This window comes from Alligator sinensis, unplaced genomic scaffold (genome assembly GCF_000455745.1).
Source record: "Alligator sinensis unplaced genomic scaffold, ASM45574v1 scaffold243_1, whole genome shotgun sequence".
NCBI lineage: Eukaryota > Metazoa > Chordata > Crocodylia > Alligatoridae > Alligator > Alligator sinensis.
Window position 1 is genome coordinate 1991307 of NW_005841841.1, and position 22025 is coordinate 2013331.

The 22025-nt window shown below is 42.9% G+C and overlaps 1 protein-coding gene across 11 annotated transcripts in view; it reads left to right on the forward strand.

Annotated features, from left to right (window-relative positions):
• CASK (calcium/calmodulin dependent serine protein kinase) overlaps window positions 1–5944 on the forward strand; it is a 353223-nt gene extending 347279 nt beyond the window's left edge. For 6 of the 11 annotated variants that reach the window (XM_025204952.1, XM_025204959.1, XM_025204941.1 and 3 more), the window contains one exon: window positions 4546–4722. In XM_025204952.1, the coding sequence (XP_025060737.1) occupies window positions 4546–4722 (177 nt within the window). Of the gene's footprint in view, window positions 1–4545 lie in introns of all 11 variants that reach the window. The other 5 variants (XM_014520563.2, XM_025204937.1, XM_025204949.1 and 2 more) reach the window with 1 other exon arrangement.
• The last annotated feature ends 16081 nt before the right edge of the window (window positions 5945–22025 follow it).

The following is a 22025-nucleotide window of genomic DNA, read 5'->3' on the forward strand; positions in this document are numbered from 1 at the left end:
TCTCAGAAACATATAAGCCTATCTAGTATTGTTGGGGTAAAGACCAAAAAAAGCCAAACTCCTAAGGGTGAAAGAAACCTGGTATTTTACTGGGAAAAGAGGAGTCCTATAAACCAAGACAGCAGTCCCTCTTTGGTGTATTCTCTCTCCACATCACAGTGAGCAGGATGAGAAGTTTTAGAACAGCAAGCCAAATGCTAAGCATACATCCAGGGTCTACCCTGGTAGTTCCTGCACAGGGCCTACTTAAATGCCTGGTATGTTAGAGTCAAGGGAGGCAAGTCATATCGTGCATCATCCAAGTGCTACGTTAGTAAAAGTTGACCTGCTGCCTAAATTCACTATGTGTCTGTCTTTACCGACCTGGCAAAGATTTTTTGGGTGATATCTTTTATTGGACGTAAGGAATACCTTGCATTTGAAAGCTTGTCAAAGTCTTCCAGCCATTCCGTTGGTCCAGTAAGAGATACCACCCAAAAATCCCTGCCTCTCCCCTAATTCCTGGATCATCATGGCTACAACATCACTGTAATAATACCATTCGCTCACCTGCATCCTGATTAATGTTTTAGAATCAAGAAAATTAGGTTTGGAAGGGACCTCAGGAGGTCATCTAGTCTAACCCCTTGTTCAAAGCAGGACCATCCCCAACTAGATCATCCCAGCCAGAGCTTTGTCTGCCTGGGTCTTAAAAACCTCCAAGGATGGAGATTCCACCACCTCTCTGGATAATCTGTTCCAATGTTTTACTGCCCTCCTAGTGAGAAAATTCTTCCTAATATCTAACCTAAATTTCCCTTGTGGCAACTTGAGACCATTGCTCCTTGTTGTGTCGTCTGCCACCACTGAGAACAGTTTAGCTCCATCCTCTTTGGAACCCCCTTCAGGTAGTTGAAGACTGCTATTAAATCCCCTCTCAGTCTTCTCTTCTCAAGACTAAATAAACCCAGTTCCCTCAGCCTCTCCTCAGAAGTCATGTTCTCCAGGCCCCTAGCCATTTTCATTTCCCTCCAGTGGACTGTCTCCAGTTTGTCCACATCCTTTCTGTAGTGGGGAACACAAAACTGGACACAGGACTCCAGATGTGGCCTCATCAGTGCCAAATAGAGGGGAAGAATCACTTCCTTCAGTCTGCTGGCAACACACCTACTTATACAGCCCAGTATTATTGCCTGACACAATTGAAGATACAGATTGAGGGTGTTTCAAGTGTCCTTACTTTATTTTCTGTAACCAACAACAGATATTCAAGCTAACCTTCCAGTGTAAACGGTAATAGGGTGTGAGCTTCAGAGCCCCTTTATGACCCTTAAATGCCAGTTAACTGCTTATTCACCTTTACTAGAAATATCTAACTAAATCTATGATCAAGTAGGATCAGATATATCTGTTGCATTCTGATATTCAGTATATTTGAAAAGACATAATTTTGTGCATGCAAATTTATATGCAAATAGTCATTTTATTGCATATTCAGATGAGCAGTCAGCTCAAATCAAAAAACATTCATCTGACTTCTCCCCCCCAAGCTTTGAAGTTTGGACCCCACTTCTGAACTCTGCAGCTTTAGCCTATCAATAACTTGGGAATCTTACTCCTATCAGTAAGAGTATGGAGTAAAAAAAAAATAATAATTTCCATCAGGCCAAGTAGCTTAGCATACATTTCCCAAAGTGCTGCCTTGCTTTGATGTATATAAAATATATGACCAAAGGACTAAGACATCAGATATACATTTTATCATCTAATAAATATATTAGAATCACCTTCTTTGGATTTTGCAAAATCTAGAAAATCCATATAGAGGTATAGATTTAGAAACTCTTTATCTTGTTTTCTGCTTTACCTGTTGTTTTAAGAGGAAATGACTGCAGATTTTGCAGCAGTTCCCATAACTTCCAGGGTAAAGTCGATACAGGCAGAAAACCAACTAGCCCTTTCAATCACAGCACAACTTTATAAGGTGAATGCGTATTTTAAATATACAGCATCACATGCAACATCTTTTAATAACATTACATTAAAAGGTATCTTTTAATGAGATCTTACACATAGGTGATGTTTTACTTTGTGGTCTAATTTCTACAGAAGAGTTCAGATCCTTTGGTATAGATCAGTGTGGCTCTATTGTAGTGTACAGAGCTCTTGCCAATTTGCTTTAGCTAGGGATTTGGTCTCTGGGCAATGTGCTATTTAAAATGCTTCAGTCGCACATTTATCACAGTTTGTAGTCTCTGTTCATCAATATTTGACTTCAGAATAGAGTAAAAAAGCCTGTATGCATCATTGTTTCCCACAGAAGACTGCAGTATGTGTCTACATACAGTATTGTATGTGAGGAGTACTTGGCTGACTTTGTTTGGATGCAGTTGTCAGCAGTAGAGAGAGAGTCTTCTGTTGACCCTCTTAAGGACCACACAGTTTGAAATGTTTCAGAGTATCAGCAGCCTCTTTAAAGATACAGGACTGTACTTCAGGAAGTAGGTGGTTTTATTGCACAGGGAAACAAAACTGCTTCAACAACTTCCACTTCAGGGGCCTCAAAGGCTGTGGCTTCCTGATCTTACTTTGTCACGGCACTTTCAAATATATAGGCACTTCAGGAAAGGGCCCTCCAAGGGGACAAGGAAGATCAATTGTTGTTCTCTGAATAACTACTAGTGAAAAAGGCTGCTAAACACTGCTCAGTAACACTGAAGCTCTATGCTGCAGTAATTAGAACATTAGAAAACTGAGCCATGGAGAACTGAACTACTAGAATAAAACCAGTTAGCACTAATGACACAGCATGCCTACACCAGCCATGTTGTACCTGGTATAACTTTGCCCCATCCTCCCTCTCCTCCTGTCATGTTGTGTGCACCCCAGCTTTATTTACACTGCCTTCTGGACACCTTACCCATGATTCCTAGAATATCCTTGTGGAATATTTCAAATGATCATGGGAAGAGCATTCAGACTCCTAGGAGTCATTCTCATCACTGACTCTAGATCTGCCGTGGCATAAGCCTCCGGCAACTAGGGCTGTGCAAAGCTTTGGTTTCTGATTCGATTTGGCAGAGATTTGGCCCTATTCAGTGGCCGAATCTCCAAATCAAATCAGAGGACCCTTTAATCTCTCCAAATTGAATCAGAACCCTCCAAATCAATTCAGAGAGATTTGGAAAGATTCGGTGATTCAGAAAGATACAGCTTTAAACATTTTTTCTACATACCTCTAGGTAGCAGGTGGCTTGTGAATGCTGCGATGCTGGGGCACATGGAGTGTCCCACAGGAGTGCAGGGGATCCCCAACACTCTTGGCAGCTGACCCAGATGTGGACCAGAAGCACCCAGCTCGGTGACTGGTGCCTCCTGGGTCTGGGAGGGGCACCCGGGGTCACCCCATGGTCAATCGCCCTGTTTGTGGGGCACAGGGGGGCCCCCCAGCGCGCTCCCCAGTGGACCCGGAAGTGGACTGGAAGTACTTCCAGTCTACATCGGGGTTCATCGCCAAGCACATGGAGGGCCCCCCACACTCCTGTGGGATGTTCCATATGCCCCAGCATCGCCGCATTCACAAGCCATGCTGGTACCTTGAGGTATATAAAAAAAAACATTTAAAGCTGTGTCTATGTCCGAATCACTAATTCTCCAAATCAGCATTGAATCTTCAGATTCGGATTCGGCCGAATCGAATCACTGTCCCTGATTTGGGCCGAATCTGAATTGAATAGGGCCCGCTTCACATACCCCTACCAGCAGCCCTATTCACATGGCAACCAAGATCTAGCCAAGGAAGACCAGTGAGTAAACAGCTAGTCTTGGAGGGACATGGCTTGGCCACCCACACACTGTAATAATTCCACATGCCTTGTATAATAGATTGGTCTTAAATTAAGCCATACTCTTTTAAGACACCCCCTAGAAGACATTGGAGGTTGGTGAATCTGTGGAATAACTATCCTTCCTGGCCTTGGATTGCATCATTAGAGTTTAGAATTAGAACATAACCATTTGACGCATCAGAGACGCCATGAAATACTAGATGAGGGATGTACCAAAAGAGAAATTGGACTCTAATGCTGAGTAAGAACTTCCTTAAAATGCCAACAGGGAGTATTTTTTTAGAGAAGGAAGTAAAATCTGAAGACTGATGCTGAGTGCTAGATGTTATAGAAACTATCTGAGGACAGCTGATACTTGACAATGTAGCTTGTTCTTTCACACTATCTGGATGTAGTCCAAACAGTTTGTATTTGCATACTTAGTATGTTTTCATTCACAAGTTGGATTTCTTTCTGTGTCTGTTCTGCTTCTTACTCTTTCTTTTTCTTTAAAACTTTATCTTCTGTCTCCATCTGTTTAACCCTTCTAACACACTAGATAAGCATCCTGTTGTGTCTTGATTAACCCTTGTTTTGCGTGATTGTGATTTTGTGTAAGTTACAATTTCTTCCCCGTAGCTTATTGGAAACTTGACCTTACACAAGGTGTACAAGGCATTCATGAATCTTTAGGCTGGGATCTGATTTATATCTCTCATTTTCTTTTCTGATTATGCAGGATGAATCTCTTCAGCGCCTGCAAAAGGAATCTGAAATCTTGCAGAGAACATATGCACACTACTTTGATCTAACAATTATCAACAATGAAATTGATGAAACAATCAGGCATCTGGAGGAAGCCATTGAGCTTGTTTGTACAGCATCACAGTGGGTTCCAGTCTCCTGGGTCTATTAGGCCTTTTGCCAGATAACTAAAGAATTTTATCATTACTGGGAACCACCTCATACATGGAAAAACCTCTTCGTTACTGACCTTGTGTCAACAGGTCTTGGCCCCTAGAGACTACCTAGATGTAGTGTGACCTAAATTTATAATTATTGTCATGTCCTAATAGATAGGAGAAAAAAAATTAAACACTAATTTAAAGAGACAGTATCTTTTTTTAATCAGTTCTCCTAAACTTTAATAAAATGTATCTTTAAATATATGTATTATTCAGTCCTTTGAAATGTTATATTTTTGGAAATCATAGCTTTTTATTTCAAAGGCCCCTAAAAACTGCACAAAATAGATGCTGCTTTCTATAATCTATTTTAATAATAATAATGAAATGATTCTGTTACCTTAACGTGGGGATGGAACACTACATTTTTTTAGAGTCTGATTTTCTGAATTGGAATACCTTGCTTTTCTTTATTTATTTTAGATAATTAATCTAGTGGTTATGAAAAAAATCAAATTTTAAAGGCCTTTCTTTGGGGGTTTTTTTTTTTGGTTTTTTTTTGGATAGTATTTTTGAGTACTTTTTGTTTAACACCCAGATCCTGTGATACTGTCTCTTTGAAGAATTCTGTAAACCTTTTAGAGATTTGAAACTGGGTCTTGACTCTTAATGCATGTGGGCAGTCGCAAGCGTTCATGCCGTTGGTGTATCTGTGTTGAAAAAAAACCTGTAATCTACAGCAAAGTACATTCCGCTCATGGGAAAACATACCCAAGGGGATAAAATAAACTATTATTCTGACTAAGTTGTAAACCTATGCACATCCCTTGCATTTTGGGCAACTTTATAAAAAAGAAAACTGATTTTTATTAATAATAATCATGTAGTGAAATGTGTTTGTAATTTTGTCTCAATTTAATTTGTTGTAAGGTGGGAGGGGGAAATTACTGGTTTCACCATTTCAGATCTGTGTTGTCTGAGAGTATTAACGTTTTAATTAAGTTTAAACGAAGAAATTTCAATTTTTAATATGTATGTAATTGTTTAAAAAATGCACACATTTTAAGAGAAAATACTGTGCAATGAAGAAACCAGTTTAGGCATTGCGATAAACTGACTATTCCAAAAGACTCATCTACAACAGCCCTGTAAATTCCTTAAAAATGGTAACTGACTCTATAGTCTGACCAATTTTTTTTATTTTAAATATACTTCCTTTTATGTGTTCAACAACTGAATGCCTTTGGGTCCTTCATTTCATCACAGTTTTCTTCAAATAGTTTTTAAAAGAATTAATTGAGTATTAGATTCTAAGAAACCTTTTCTCAGCCTGCCTAAGTTTTTTGGAAGCCTGGGCTTATAATGTGTTCCTGGGGCTTTGCTAAACCAGTAAGTATCACAAGCACAATTTGGCCAGTTTCTGAATCAGGCCAGTGCCAAGAAAGCAAACTCAGCCATCTGTTCATTTCAGGGTCCAATGGTTTCTGTTTCCTTTTCTTATGTCCTTTAGCACAACTGGTTTACATTTCTTCTTAATGCATGTGAGAGAAATTGAACATATTCTCATCCCGGTTTGTGACATCACAATGTGCCTGGTCATAGGTGTCCCAAGTATGAAGTTCCTCAGTGTGATTTCTCTTAAAAATTCGGGTACCTGTTTTATTGCATAATGCCAACTTTCAGTTTTTGTATTATAACATGCTCTTAAAAGGTTTGTCCTAAAAACTGTGATTGACCTTCAGACTGTTTCAGTTGCCTGGGACTATTGTATATGATGCAGGTTTGTTCTCACTGTAAAACTTATTGAGAGAAAAACCATAAAGTGCAGAGGTTGTTTTACTGCCCGGCATTCTCTACAGACCAAGTGGATTCTGCTTTCCATTCTGATAAAGTCCTTACGGAGCAACAAGGCACCTCAATAGGTATGTCTTTATGGCAACATGCCGTGCCATATAGAGATAACCGAGCCAGCTCTGAACAGACTTGCACTGGTACCAGAAGCAGTAGAGCCATGTTGGCATAACACTTGTGCTGGACTATTTGGTCCTGCTGAGAAGCAGACACTTAATTGCCCAAGTGGGCCTCTGTACATCTACCCTGCATCTGATACTCAAACTACCTGACAGTAGCTCAGGAATATCAGCACAGCACTGCATCGTGTCACATGGATATACTTCGGGATCCTCTCCACTTCCAGTGCAGCCAATTCAGCCCGGCTGTTCTATGAAGCAGCTCACAGAAAGGTATCTGTGAGTTCCCATCAGTAGTGCAGACAGAACCTTGTCCCAGGGCTTTACCAATTACAGGATCCATCACACTATTAATTAGAATCATGTTATGACTGCTTTCCAAAACAAACATCTTGTAATCAAGTCCTTGATTTTATTGTATTTGTAGTGTGCAAACTTTGTTTAGAATTTACTAACAAATAGCTACTTACTGGACCACCTACTATCTAGTCCTAACATAGGGAGTCATAAAAGGCTCACTCGTAATCTGCCTGTTTTTCCAGCACAAGCATGAGCAGAGCTAATGGAATCCAACAATGAAGAACGTCTGTCCTTAGAAACTTCCTCTCCAGTAAGCAAAGGAAGTCTGCATCTCAGACTTCAGTGACATGTTCTTTATTGTAAGTGTTAATAAAATTAAACAGGTAGTTGTAAGGTAACTTTTACAGTACTAGGGACATAATCCAGCAGAAAAAAGGGTTTGACTTTGCAATACTTTCTATGTCTATGAATTGCTTAGAGACTCTGTACAACCATCCTTCTAAAGAAAAAGTCTTCTAAGCCCACGTGGCTATTACTACCTGATGCAGACATTAATCAGTGATTTAGTGTAATTAGCAGGACTTCAAGAAAAGGAAAGTAATACTTTCAGATGGTGCTACATAGTGATGTCTTTATCTCCAAAAACTTATTTGAAATCTGTTTCATGACAATATTTGTCTATCCAAAACCAGTCTGATTGTGAAGTTGTTTAAAAACAGAACAGAGTATTTTAGGCCCATTGCTTTACAGTTTAGCCAGGTTGACTGTTCTTTCTGTGAACAAGTCAATACATTTCCTACAGCACTGTGTAGTGTAGATGTTGCTTTAAGAAATTCCTGGTCAGATCCTGACCCTGCTTTCCCCCTCCACCACCACGACCATCAGCTCCATTTTTAGTACTCAAGAACAGAAAGCTGCCTTTATTTTGACCATCTAGAGATTTCTCTAATATGGGAAAGACTCCAGCAGGACTATTTGGAAATCTCTGCTAGAGGATGGCTGCTGAAGACTGTAGCAATTTTGCATAATTAAAGTAATCCTTTATGGCCTGAATCCAAAGAGGCCCTGGACTTGTGGAGACTTAGAATTCTGTGTTTGGCCTTAAATTGAAATTGGTTTTACACTGGGGCTCTTAGCTTCCCTCAGTTTGTAAATCAAATTTCATTGTACCGCCATGCTGCATCTTCCATCTGCCTATACCTGGCAAATGTAAAGATGTTAAATTGGTTCAGAAAGTGTGCCATAACGTTGGCTTCTATTTCCGTAATAGTAGACTAAGATACTTAATATCCCAGAGGGATAGGATTATTGAGTTGTAGCAGTAGCTAGTTAGCCTGCATCCCCATGAGCGGGAACCTGCGGTTTGCAGCATCTCAGAGCCTTTCGAGGTGCCACAAAACACTTGTGATTCTGTTTGCCGTCCTGCATATGTGCAGCATGGTGGCAAAATTAAATACTGGGAAATCCCAGTATCTAAAAGACCCACAGCAGAAAAAAACAGGGTGGTGTACATGTCTCCAGCATGCACTGCCCGAAACTAGAGCCTGGCCAACGAAAGCCATGCTCTGACTGCCAGCAAGGCTCCACACACCCAGATCACCACCGTTGCAGCCCCAGGAGGCCCCCAGGACCCCAGGTAAGGCTGCTGGGGCTAGCCCTGGCCTCCCCTACCCCACCTGGGGCAATTTGCCATGTGCCAGAGCACATGTGCAGAGGTTTGTCCAGGGACAGTAGCAGCGGCACAAATATGCCATTCCCACTTGTGGGGAAGCACCCTTACAGTCCAAGCTGATTCTTTTGTGACTGTACTCATAAAACTTTCTCACAAGAGAAGGTCCCTATCCCCTACCTTTTAAACTGAATTCTTTCAGACATCTGGGTGATTTGGGGGATTGTTTTTGGCCATGAAAGATGCAATATGCCAGTCAGTGTAACCTCATGACTATTAGCTACCTTACACATTTAACACTACATTTAAAGCTAGTTAGTTTAAAATATTTGTTCGTTTAATGCTTTCCAGATTGTTCTGTGTCATTATTAAACTTGTCTTCTGGTGAAAAGCATGCTATCCACATTTCAGCTACCAAATACCTGGAGCCAATAGGAAAAATATAAATGCAGATTCTAATTTCCATTCATTTTCTACCCAAAAGAAATGGATGGAAAATCTCCTTGCTGGCTACTGGTTGCCCAACTAAAATTGAACATGAAAGTCTAGTTTAAGATATTGGATTTGAACAGATTGTAGTTTTGTTCCACTCAAATGGGATTAGGCACAGGTGGTGTTAGTTAACACATCTTGGACTTGGATGCAAGCAGTAACTTTTAACAAGAGATTTTCCAGAGGTCATAGAAAACTTAAAAACCTTTTGTTCTAATCACTAGAAATTAATTAGCAACATTATGGTGCTAATTTCGGTGCTGTCCCCTACCTTGGGGGTCTTTAAGAGAAGGCTGGATAGGCATCTGGCTGGGGTCATCTGACCCCAGCCCTCTTTCCTGCCTAGGCAGGGGGTTGGACTTGATGATCTGTTGAGGTCCCTTCCGACCCTAGCATCTATGAATCTATTATATTCATAACATTTTCTCTTTGGTCCCATCAGGTAATAGCCATCTATTTTTGGTCAGTCAGGCGCACAATATGTAAGCATCTCTGTACCCACTATAGGGGACCCAAAGCAAAAAAATTGATCTTCACTTAAATGAATGTTTTCATTTTCCTAAGAAATGAATTGCCCGGGTTAATTTTTTACTCCTTTTTATATAGAAAGAAAGAGCCCCTAAATCTTTCATTTTACCAAGAAACAGGAGACAAAATATGTCAATTTAAAGACTCGCACAAAACCTGGAGGAAAGTACAAAAATAACCAAACAAACCAAAGTTCTAGATATCTTTACACAGTAAGACCTGTCCTCTGAGGAGAGAATAGTGTCGTTTTGACTGTGCATTCTGAGTTCACAGAACAGACTCTGTGGTGTATTGGAGTGTATTAGATTAAGTAGGAAAAAGTATATTTTCCTAATATACAGAAAAATATCAGGCAGGTTCCAAACACTAACTTTTTCCAGTTTTTTTTTAATACTTTGCCCTACAATTAAATATTATTCTAGTATACCTGGTAACAGTTTTTGATTTTCACCCTTGTCACCATTCTTAATAACATAGCGATGATTGAATATGTTTAAAAGATTTATAATGATTGTGTTCCTACTTCCAGCTTTAGTCTTTGGACAGAGAGGTTATAGTCAGATAAGTAAAGAACTTTTAAACCTCTCATGATTTAGCCTTGATGTTAAAAGCTTTTATGGATCATTTCTGAAGCTTGAACACTACATGAAATTTTATTTCTTATCTTGGAAGAGATGTTTCTTTGAGCTGTAACCTCATCCAGGCATGTAGGGGAGTTAACAGCTGTAGTCATACAATCTGTTCTTGGTTTTATGAAACACGGTTTTCTTAATCCTTTACTTCTCTGGGGTGAAACCAAATGAAAAGTTTTCCACTCAATATGTAGGTGGTCCCAGAAGTGTATCTTCATGGAGCTAGCTCTTTATGCTGTTCCAGAGCCTGATGTATGTACATCCTGATAATACTTTGTCTTGGGTTTTAGCAAAGTACAACTGTTACAAAAGCAACTTTTCCTTTTCCCTCATTGGTATCAATTTTTAATTTTCCCACCTGTGTACACCAGGAAAGAAATGAAGCCAGTTCCTTTTTAACTGTAACTCACCTTAAACTTGAGACCCTTCTCTCTTTTGTCTCTTCCTTACAGAGAAAGGTAGTTATCTATGTAACTCTGAAGTCAGTCAGAAGGCAGGGTAGAGGTTTACCTTATGGACTATCAGAGATGCAAAAGCTTTTATAAGTAGAGGCTTACTTCATCAAATGCTATTTTGATGGGTGTTCAGTGAAATAATCAAGACATAAAAGTGAGAGCCTCAAAAAGCAGGAAGGAAGAAGTATTCACCCTGTTGAAGACATTACACTTCATGGCAGGATCTTTACCACAGGAAGTGACTGTACTTTGTAAATGATATTTGATCTTGGGAGTTTATTTTCACATAAATGGTCTCCTAAAATTTCATCAACTAGAGAAACTGCTGCTTGTTGGGTTTTGGGATGTGGGAGAAAAACGGTCAACAGATGCTAGAGTAGTGCCATTGCCTTGGGTTGATAACAGAGTGCCATGTTTGCTTAAGCCTGGTGGGGGGACTTCATGCTGCAAATTTGATTTTAGGGTCTGTTTTTTTACCATTTAACCATCATGGGGGGCGGGGTTCCTCCATGTCTTACTATCTTTTGGTTTTGGAAGTATTTTCTCTGATAACAAAGGAGAGAAGAAGCCACGGCCATTACGTGTTTCATTCTATCCAAATGTAAGTACTACAGGATATAGCAGTGTCCTCATATATGATGGGACCGGTGTTAGGAAATTGTCCTAGGCCTGTGGAGGATTTTGAAAGATTTAGGTTCTTTGTAAACATCTTTTTAAAGAAATGTGTCGGATTTTTGACTTGCCTAAGCAGCACCCAAGTGCACACCAGGTCATCTGCCCATTTGAGTTAACTTAGAATGGATGCAAGGAGCATGCTCTTAAAAAGTGAGTGAATCAATGAAACACTATGAAACTGTGTGGTGGACTGTAGTACTTATAGACTGAATATGGGTAGTGTATTTTGGCACTGTTTAGACACAGGCTTTTGTCATTTCAAACTAGGGAAAATATGAATCAAATATGTAAAAGATGAAAAGCACATTGGTCTAATGAGCTCCCCGGTAATTGGGTTCTAAGATGACTCGTAAAGCAGAATATATTTTTCTTTGTTTTCCACTAGAGGTGCAGAAGGCAGGCCAGGATGGCACCTCTCTTAACTTGCTAGAGATGTAGGCAGGTATCTTTAGTTGAGGCACACAGGATAAGCGTTACCTGGAGAAAGAGAGGAGTGATCTCTATCTCCCCTGCTTCCATAGAAATAGTTCACTGTTCTTTGCAGCAGTGCTGTGGTAGCAGAACATCTATACTCTTGTTTGGCTTTTAGAGTTCTCATACCTCTGACAAAGCATAATGCAATGCAAGATTGTGAGGATTCCTCTTTTCTAAAGTATTTTAATTTCCATATTTTAAGAGCAAAATAATTCAGTCTTGTATTGATGAGGTTGGTTTTAAGTATAGCAGCAACCTGTTTCAGCTTTCCTGCACATTGTATTGTGTATGCTGAATTGAGCATGGGTTTGATCTGAACCCACTGACTTTGGTAGGCCTTGAATACGACTCTTCACTGTTTGTATTTGATTTACTTATTTTTTCAGTAGGTTGAAATGTGACTTCTGTGGAAGTGCAAAAATTCACATTCTTATGTTAGATCTACTTCCCCCATTTGTCATCACTTGGTTGCTTTATGCGGCTTGAAGTTTGTGGGATTTGCATGCTTAGATTTACATCCAAATGGATCTTTCAGAATTATCACAGGGATCAGGTCCACCTCCCCTGATTCACAGCAGCTGCTGTTGGACACTGTTCAGCACAAAAGGTGTTACTTCTCCACCTCTTTATACAGGAATGCATGAAGCTCTTCCACTGTCCACTTCCCAAGACGCGTCCCAGCAGAATCCCAGCAAGTGAAGCAGCATCAGCGTGGGGTAGTTTTGTGCTGCTAGTGCGCTTGGTTCTATTCAAGGAGAATTAACTGTCTCTGTCCCAAGGGAATTAACTGTCCCTGTCCCAAGGGAATTAAAATCTGAGGCCCTGGATACACATTGCTGACGTAGCACTATATACTTCTTCAGAGTGGCAAAACGGTGAGCATGCGCACATTAAGGTAATTTGTAGTATGACAAAGATGGCAGATCTGTCACAAAAAGGTTCCTGTTGCCAACTGTGTGTAGTTATACAGAGTACTAACATGGGCTGTCTGAGCCCTGCCGAATCCCAGAGGGCTCTGCTCTCCCTCCCCCACTCCAAGAGCAGCTGGCTCCTTGGCAGCCTAGGGGAGCAGAGCTGCAGCTGGCCTGCTCCACAAAACAGCCGACAGCAACCAGTCACCTGTTCAACAGGGTGGGGCACAGCGGCAGCAGCAAGTAGAGCTTCTCAGCCACCAGCTGCCCAGGGAGGTGAGAGCATGCCCTGTCATTTCTGTGCCCATGTGGCTCCCTGCCACAGCTGCCTCCAGCTAATGCCAGTGGCAGCATGAGCTGGAGAAAGCCTCTCTGCCATGGTGGGGCAGAAGGGACAAAAGAGCAGAGCTCGTGCCCACTGGCTGCAGAATATGCCTTTGGCAACTTGGTTGCACTCCAGCCTACAGGCTGTGCTTGTGTGCCAGACGATAGCGTTCTACATAGCGCTACAAAGTACTGGGGCACTTGGTAGTGCTTCAAATGAACATGTGTCCAAGGCCTAATAGTCTGCTCCTCCTAGAAACCCATATTCATGTAAAAATTCTCGTAGAATTATTCCCATAGTAAAATGCTATTCATGATGGCTTTCTATTCACAAGGTTTGCAATATCTGGCCCTAAGTACATAACCATAGTTAGTAAAATATTCAGAATATTTTGTAATGGTCGCAACAAAATGTGAAACTACAACTGCAACAAAAAAAAAACCTTTGATAAATGAAAGGAAGCCTCTACTCGGATATGGCAAGACTTCAGCGTGATTGTTGCTATATTATGTGATCCAAACTCGGAGCACCAGGCCAAGTTCAGGCTACATCTTTAACACTGCATTGCTCTGTCTACCATAGCTTGGCAGTTCCTGTACCTTATGGGAACAATCCCTGCTGTGTATTGGAGAGAGCTGAAGCCTATAAATCCAAGTCTGGTTGGGATAAAGTATCTCTCCTTAGAAATAGCACGTTGGTATTAATCCAACAGAGAGGATTAGACTCCATCTAAATAGCAGTGGTAGCCAGCACTGTCCTTCAAAGCATGGCCAGCACTGGTGGTTGTGTCCCCCACAAAGTGAGGTGACATCCTCCCTCAGCAGCAGCAAACTCCAGCTGTGGCTCCTGCGTTGTGCCTGCTGCCGAGCCTCCAGAGCCAGAGCCCTGCAAAAAGGTACAAGGGGAAGGGGAACTGCAATAAGTGCAATCCTGGCCAGTTACACCTCTGATATTTAAGGAAAAAGCAGCTACCCCAAGGCGGATAAGCTCAGAATTCCAATAAATCCACAGGGTAGCGCACAGCCCTATAGAAAAATAGTTTGGTTTGGAGTATTTGGTCACTTTCTGGTGGCTGTGGTGTTTAGGGTGGAATTCAGCCTTGTGTCAGGGCCAAAACAAGGCCTCTGCACTAAGCCTGCAACATAAAGGCTTCAGTAGGATTGAAGAGTAGCATAGGTTTGGGCTGACCATCTGTACATGGAGGAGTTAGAGGGAGTGGTGAGCAGCTCTGAGAACAAAATTACGGCCATTACCACTAATTGGAGCAAAGCATTTGCTGAATTCTTCATGAGACAGATGTGCTGAGCCAGTGGCAAGGGTTTAACAGTGCCCTGTGACCTCAACAAGAGGTTAAGCTGCAAACAGAAGGTTTGTCTCTTCAATTTTTTCCAAAGCAAGTGGTTTCTCTTAACGGAACAGAGCAAGTTGTAGGATATTTAATTTCACAGTCCCGCATCCCAGTCCTTTCTGGGCATGTTTCTGCCTCTGCAGAATGTAAAATTGGTTGACTTTGGACTATCTGGTTATACACACCAAATGCATGTTTTTTACAGACCAGAAGGAAATTTTGGCTGAAAATAGTCATTAGTCTGTTTCAGATGTTTGCTGCCTCCTTGAGATCAATGCTAGCTAACTTAATTGGATTCAAACACTTCAATGCTGGAAGCGGCAATGGATGAGGAGCAGGGCATTGAAACTTCTGCAAGTGCCCTGTTCACCCTCTCCCGCAGCATCTGCTCTCTGCCATTGTGTGAGATAGGGTCCTGGGCAAGAAGGGCCTGCGGTCTGACCCACTAAATGGCATTTTGTATGCCCTCATATTTGGTCAGCCTTTTCGATTCAGCGAAATGCTGCAAGGTGGACATGCATCTAAAGAGGCCCTCACTGCGCACCGGAGGGCATGGAAAGTAGGAATGGCTTTTGTGCACCTCCAATCTTGGGCCAGATGTATGCTGAGTGGAGCCTGCAGTGTTATTTATCATTCCTTGCTAGCTACTGCAAGGGACAGTGGTTGAAGGGCACCAGTGGGTGAGCAGGGATTAAGTAAGAAAAGACATCTCTGACTGCACCTCAGTGCTGACAATGGAGAGGGAGAAAACATGAGAGCCACTGCTAAATGCATCACTGGGCCCTCCCCTGTCAGCAGGTAATACTTCTAGAGCCAGCTGCCCTGGATTCAGGGACAGAATCCCCTTGTGGTCCCGAGTAGCCGCCCCACACCCAAGGCCCAGTTTTAACAGTGATTAGCTTTCATGTTAATTAATGTGATTTGACTGGTCTGCAGTGCCCATGGTCTGTTTCTTGTTAGCTTGTTTTCAGCTGTTTAAAATAACTTTTTCTTACACCTATATAGCATCACCAAAGTATTGCCACCTCTAAGGGGAGGGCAGAATCTAACATTTAGGACGTGGGGCAGGCAGAGCTGAGTTGTGCTTGTACAAGGGGAAATGTGACCTCTATTCCACTGTTTACGACAGTGACAAAGGAAGCTGCAGATTAGTGGAGAGTGTTATATTTACCCCTGTGTAGTGTACTTTGCTCCTGCATCGGCTAATCCTATTCAGAGCAAGAACAGATAATGGTGGTAAAAATTCCTGGGTCCCATCTACACTAGGTTTTCCAGTCACTATAACTATGGATTCTCCTTCTCTAGTGTAGTTCAGGTGCTAGCATGAAATGTCCATGACCATGTGACCATCCTTTGAATGGCTTTGGTTTGGATAGACCTCGTTAATGGATCTAGGCAGCGTTGTCTAGTAGAGAGGACACTGGATTGGGACTCAGGACACCCAGAGGCAATTCCCTGTTCCGCCACTGGCCTGCTGGGTGCTTCTGGGCACATCACTTCAACTGGTTGTGCCCCAGATTCCTCATCTGTCAAATGGAGGTCGTGCCTTTGTAAAGCACTTTGAGAGCTACTGATCAAAAAGCACCATAGATAACGTCACTGTCATCATCTTCCTTACCCTGGGGTACCAATGAAGGTGGCAAAATCCCCAAGACCTCCAATGGTACAGGATCGAGCCTTATAAAACAATCCCAAATGTTCAGTGTTTCATTATAATTCCTCACTTAAATTAAAATGGGGTAGCATCCAGCTCAGAATCACAAACACATCTTTTTTTGGTAGGCGTGGGAGGACCTAACAATGCTGTCGTTTGGGCAAATGCTGCCTGTATCGAGTATGTTGTAGAACTAGCTAGAAAAAGCACTTCTAACAAGTGTCTCACCATGAAAGACAAAATCTGGGGTCCCTCAGGGGCTCATTTATTGCAGCATATTCCTCAGAGCTCAATTAATGGTTAATTTATTTGGATTTCTGAAAAATACTTCTCTCCTGGCACCCAGGCAACAGACACAGCCTAGCGCGAACAAATCCGAGTGCATAAGCCAATAACGGAATAAAATCATTCTCGTTTAGAGTGTCCCTTTATGTCAAATGTAATAAATAAATGCAGCCCCTCCCCAGCTTTAACCCACTCAAGTTCATGAAATCTCAGGGAAACAGATGAGTTTTACAGCAGGCCGTGAATCTTAACAGATTTGTGCTTTGTTGTTCTCATACCTCCTCCGTGGCAATTGTAACATATTGTTGCAAGACATGTCTTTATGGGGTAAAAATACAGGGCTCTAGCAGCAGGCAATTTAGAAGGCTGTGCTCATTGTAATGACACATTTCACCATTGTCTGAACCAGTCATGTGTTTGTAGTACACAGGCTTGTTAGGGGCAGCAGTGATTTGCACTGATTCTTCTCATCCTCCTGAAGAGGAACAGATGTTGCTCCCTGGACTGTGGAACTTGGGCTCAGCTGTTTTGGTTCACCTGGAGTCTGCGACCACAGAAACTTCAAGGGGAAAATCCACTGTATTCCCCATTCTTTAGGCAAGTTGGTATTTAATTTTGTTTGAATGAATAACGCAGCAAGGGGTAGGATGGACAGTCAGTGATGAAAAACATAAGCCCACTTTAAACTCTCTCTGACTCTGACAAAAGTTGGAAGGGACTCCTGTCCGCCTGTGCTAGGTGGATGTCCATCTTCTGCCATGACCATAAGGAAAGCGTATCTTAACTTACATTGATCCTTCCCCCCCTTGAAATCTAAAGCAGTGTCTGTGCTGCTGAGAGGCAAGCCCTGCCCACTCTCTTCCACTCCTCGCATCCAAGCCTCTGGACTGGGTCAGGTGAGCAGGGCCAGGGTGTTCAAAGTGCGCTCCCAAGCACTGTTCTCAAGCACCAGGCCCTCAGACTCAGGCCCTCAGGATCACTCTGTCCCGCCTGAATGCCAGATTTGGGCCCACACTGAATGGAAGCACGGGGGCAGGACTTTTTTCTTGGCAGTGGTCCCAGGCTTGGCAGGGAGGCAGTATTGACATGGCCTAAATTTCTTCCCCAATAAAAAGACTCCTGTATAAGCAAAACGGATAACTGCTTTCCACAGGAAATTACGAGGGGTAACTCTCAGTTTAAAGAAACAATGCCAGGATATAAAGCAGCTCATCATGATAATGCTTAACATTTGAAAAGCACTTTATATTTACACAGCCTGGTTAACACAAGGCCCAAAGAATGTAAAATATCAGCCAATGCCATAGAAACCAGGGGTCAAGGAATGAGGTTCATAATCAATGGTTCCTTTTTTCTACCTTATTTGATCCTTGCTCCCTTGCAGTTTAATATTGGCTAAGAAAAAAAAAAAAAAGCACCAGTGAAGAACCAACTATTAATAGTCGTTAGCTTATTCAACTGGTTTGCCTTTGGTGATGCCAAAAATCTTACCAAACCTCTCAGTATGCATCCAATACCTTTCAGCTGATGCCAATGAAAGCCATTTTTATGCTAATGTTTATGGTCAGCTGGAAGCACCTGAGCTATCTGAATGATCTCTTTGCACATTCAAAATGTGTGTCCTCGAGCATGTCTACCAACCTAGGGCAACACAGAGCTCATAGGGCCATGCAGGAAAGCTGCTTGCCACTGCTGTTCTTTGCAGCACCAGGTCGCACCCCCTGGGCTGTGGAGGGCAGCAGGACAGGAGCCTGAAGCAGGCAGCCTATGCCCAGCACACAGATCTGGGGGGCATAAGTCCTCCCTGCCCCCTGGGAGTGCATGCAGCAACAAGGAGCAGCCCTCCCAACCTGAGCCTGCAGCGGGCAGCTCGCCCCACCCCCACCCCACACACACATCTGGGTGTCACCAGTCTCTACTGCCCTCGGGAGTACATGCAGCAGTGGGGAGCCAGCCCCACCTCTGCCCCCAGGATGAGATGCCCATGGCCCCGTCCTGCTCCCCACTGGGGCCCTGCAGCTATACATTGCCACCCCAAGCCCTGGGCCCTGCCCAACTCCCTCCCTACAGGGGCCTCAACCCCCCCCCCCTTACCTGTGGGAGCTGCTCTTCAGGCTGCCTAGGGCTATCTTCTGTACATGCACATGGTGCCACCTGCCTGACTGCCTTCATAGAGCCATAGATTGTAGAATTGGAAGGGACCACAATGGATCATCGTGTCTGACCCCCTGCCCCTGGCAGGAAAGAGGACTCAGGTCAGATGACCCCAGCCAGGTGACTATCTAGCCTCTTCTTGAAGACCTCCAAGCTCTTCCTCCCACTCCTTCCCAGCCCCCTGTAGGCTGGAACTCTGCAAAAATGCAAAATCCACAGGTTTCTCTGGTAAAATGAGAAATTTGAGTTTGCCACAGGTAAAAGGTAAAATCTGTGCTTTTCACTGTTTTTCCGTGAGAAACAGAAAACTCAGATTCCTGTTGATGATGACTAGTGTTATTTAGAGGGGGTTTTGTCTGTACATGAAAGTTGCACCAGTTTAATGAAAATTGGTTCGGGGCCCAATCTATTTTTTTTCCTCCCAGCAGAGCCTGCTCACTTCTCCTGCAGCTGGGGGGCCATTAATCAGGGCCATTAATCTGTCAACTTGCCCCCCAACCATGGGAGAGGCAGGCAGGCTCCACAGAAAAGAAGGACTGGGCCCCTCACTACTTCTGCTTTCAGCAGGCTCTTGAGGCTAGCAGGATACATGAGGCTACTGGGGAATGGGCTGTCTTGCTCTTGGGGCAGTGTGGGGTGGCAGTAGCATGGCCATGAACAGCACATGCCCCTGGTGGCTGAGGGGCCACGGCTGTGTTGGCGGCGGTGGTGAGCAGGGAGCTCCTGCAGATGCTGCTGGCACTGTCGGCGGTGGGGGCGGGAGGGGGGTGGCAAACACCAACCTGAGGTCGGCAACCACCTGCAGGTACCGCCAGCAGCAGCAGCCAGGGGCAATCATGGACCACCCACAGACACCACCAGTGGTGCCAGTGGTGAGCAGTGACCGCTCGCAGGCGCCGCTGACTGTTGGCAGCACCTTTTTCCAGGGGGTGCACTGCCACGTGCAGGGGCTGCACGTGCACCTGTGTGCACCCACTATGTGTCGCCCCTGAGCATGGCGGCTTGGTGTGGCTGCCAGAGAAGACAGCAGGGACAGTGCATGGGGTGCTGGAAGCCCGGGTGGGCTCAGGGAAGCTAGCAGCCTGCCCAGGAAGCCCTGTAGGGTGGGGGGGCCAATCCTTTTTTCTGCAGAGCCTTTCTATCTCTTCTACAACCCAGGGGCTAAGATAATTAATGCCTGCAGCGTTCCAAGTTGCAACATTGCAAATTAAAATATATTGGGATGTACTTTAGTTTGCAATGATGCAATTTGCATACTCACTTAAACTCCCCCAAAACTCTCATACGTGTAATGTGTGACACCATTAAGCCACACATAGGGAAATGTTTGTCACGTGTACATCATGACATTTGTCATGTGTACAAGCACCCACTTATATCAGTCTAAAGCAGGTTCCTGTAGGTTTAGCTTGTGTCAGTGTATTTATTAGGTCTGAGCATTGGTATGGGGACATGCTAAGAAACTGGGGCCATAAATGGGGTCATGCTGACAAAAAGTTTGGGAAGTGCTGACTTGGAGGATATGCAAGAGGAAAAGAGGTCATCTGAGCTCAGTGAATGCCTGAAGGGGAATGTACACAATAAAGTAAAAGTAAGATTTAGCCCAAGTTTCTCAATGATTTTTGAGGTGTCTGGAATCCAGCACCAGGTTTTGCAAATAGCACTTATTTTCATGGTGACCCTGATGATGTGCTCAGAGCTGATTAGTGTCCAACAAGAGGGTGTTCACCATCAGCAGCTAGATGTTTCAGTTCAAGCAAAATGAGTTAAAAGCCAAGAGATGAGTTAAAAGCCAAGAATCCATTTTAATTTGTCTTCTACAGAACAGAGGTTTAGAATTTTAAACAAGAGCTTTTATGAATTGCAACTGCCCATGTTAAGTGCCTCAGGGTAACCATCTCTGTGTAAAGCTCCCCAGCCCTTGGAAACCAGTCTTGTGTAAAAATAAACAAACATACAGGTCACCTGCAGTCCAGCACAAGCTTGAGAATGACCTCAGTGCACCGACATCTTCTCCAGTTTCGTTTGCTGTCCTTGGTTAGTAAAGCATAGATAGCCCTTGCCTTCCAGAAGCCTGTTGGGCTGGGGTACAACCTGGAATATCTGCCACTCTTTCTGCTTCCCAGACTCATTTTGAGAACATGTAAGCAAATGCCCCATCATGCTAAACACCAAACCAACCACCAAGAGTGAAGGAAGTAGACTGAACATTGAAACCTAAGTATTAACAATAGGAACTTAACATCAAAATGGATTTGCAGGGGAGGGTATGAACACAGCACAGCCTTTCCTCAAAAGAATTAGCACCACTCACCAGCTCCGTACTGCTAAACATTTGTGCCAATGGCTTCTTAGTTCAGGTAGGCAAGGGTCTATGCTTTTGGAGCAAGAGGGGTTGACATTGTTCAGCCTTTGTTTGGCCTGTTGCACCAAGGTTGAGCGACCATAATGTGCAGGATAGAGACAGCCGTGAAGTTCCTCAACAGCCACAGATTTATGACACCATCACAGGAGAAAGCTTTCTGGGAGCAGCAATAAAGACCATTTGATAGTACTAGACATGGACTTTGTAGATAACTAAGACCACTGTCCCAGCACCATGAATTTCTACACCTGGTTATTGGGCAGTAAAATGTCCCCTTGTTCCTTGTCTCACATGACTGACTCTTAGCTGTCATTGCTGAATTGTAAACTTTAGAGTTGATTGAAGTTCAGATTTCACCTGCCTCTTTTGAATTAAAGAGAAATAACTTTGAAGCAAGAATCAACTTGGAACCTACAATCTGCTTCCATATAGCAACTGTACAATAAGATGCCCTTCATTTTTTATTTATCTTGGAGCAGAAAATAAAAATATGTCAATAAAAGCAATTCGTACAACAAATAGCTACCCGTAGGAAATGAAAAATAACCACTGTGCTGATGCCCTGGCAGCCTGTGTCAAATTTCTATTGATAAACCTTCATGGGTAGGATGAAATAATGCTACCCTAAAGAAATCCTCAACTTAATCTACCCATGTGGCTGCTATAGGCTTTGAAAAATAACCTTTTATAATACACAGATGAATTTAGCATTTAAGAAGATTAATGCATTCATAAATAGCTTTGAAATCCAAAATCATTGAATTTAGTGCACAGAACAGGTCAAATAGGCATTTATCAAACCATCTGGCATCTTTCTGCGCTGGGAAAAAAACGTGTAATACAACTACAGATAGATGAGGAGTATATGTCCCTTAGAATTATTTAATCTGGGTATATTTACCACTGCTAAAAATTGCTGGCTGCTAACTGTAATGCAGTTGTTTTTCTTTGAAAGATAGAGTGAATTATAACAGAACTAGGTAGAATTTATTATTAAGCCACTAGAGATCCTGTTTTGGCTGGTACAGTTTGCTGAATACAGGGCTGGGAACACAGAATCCTTCAGCATTTTGCATC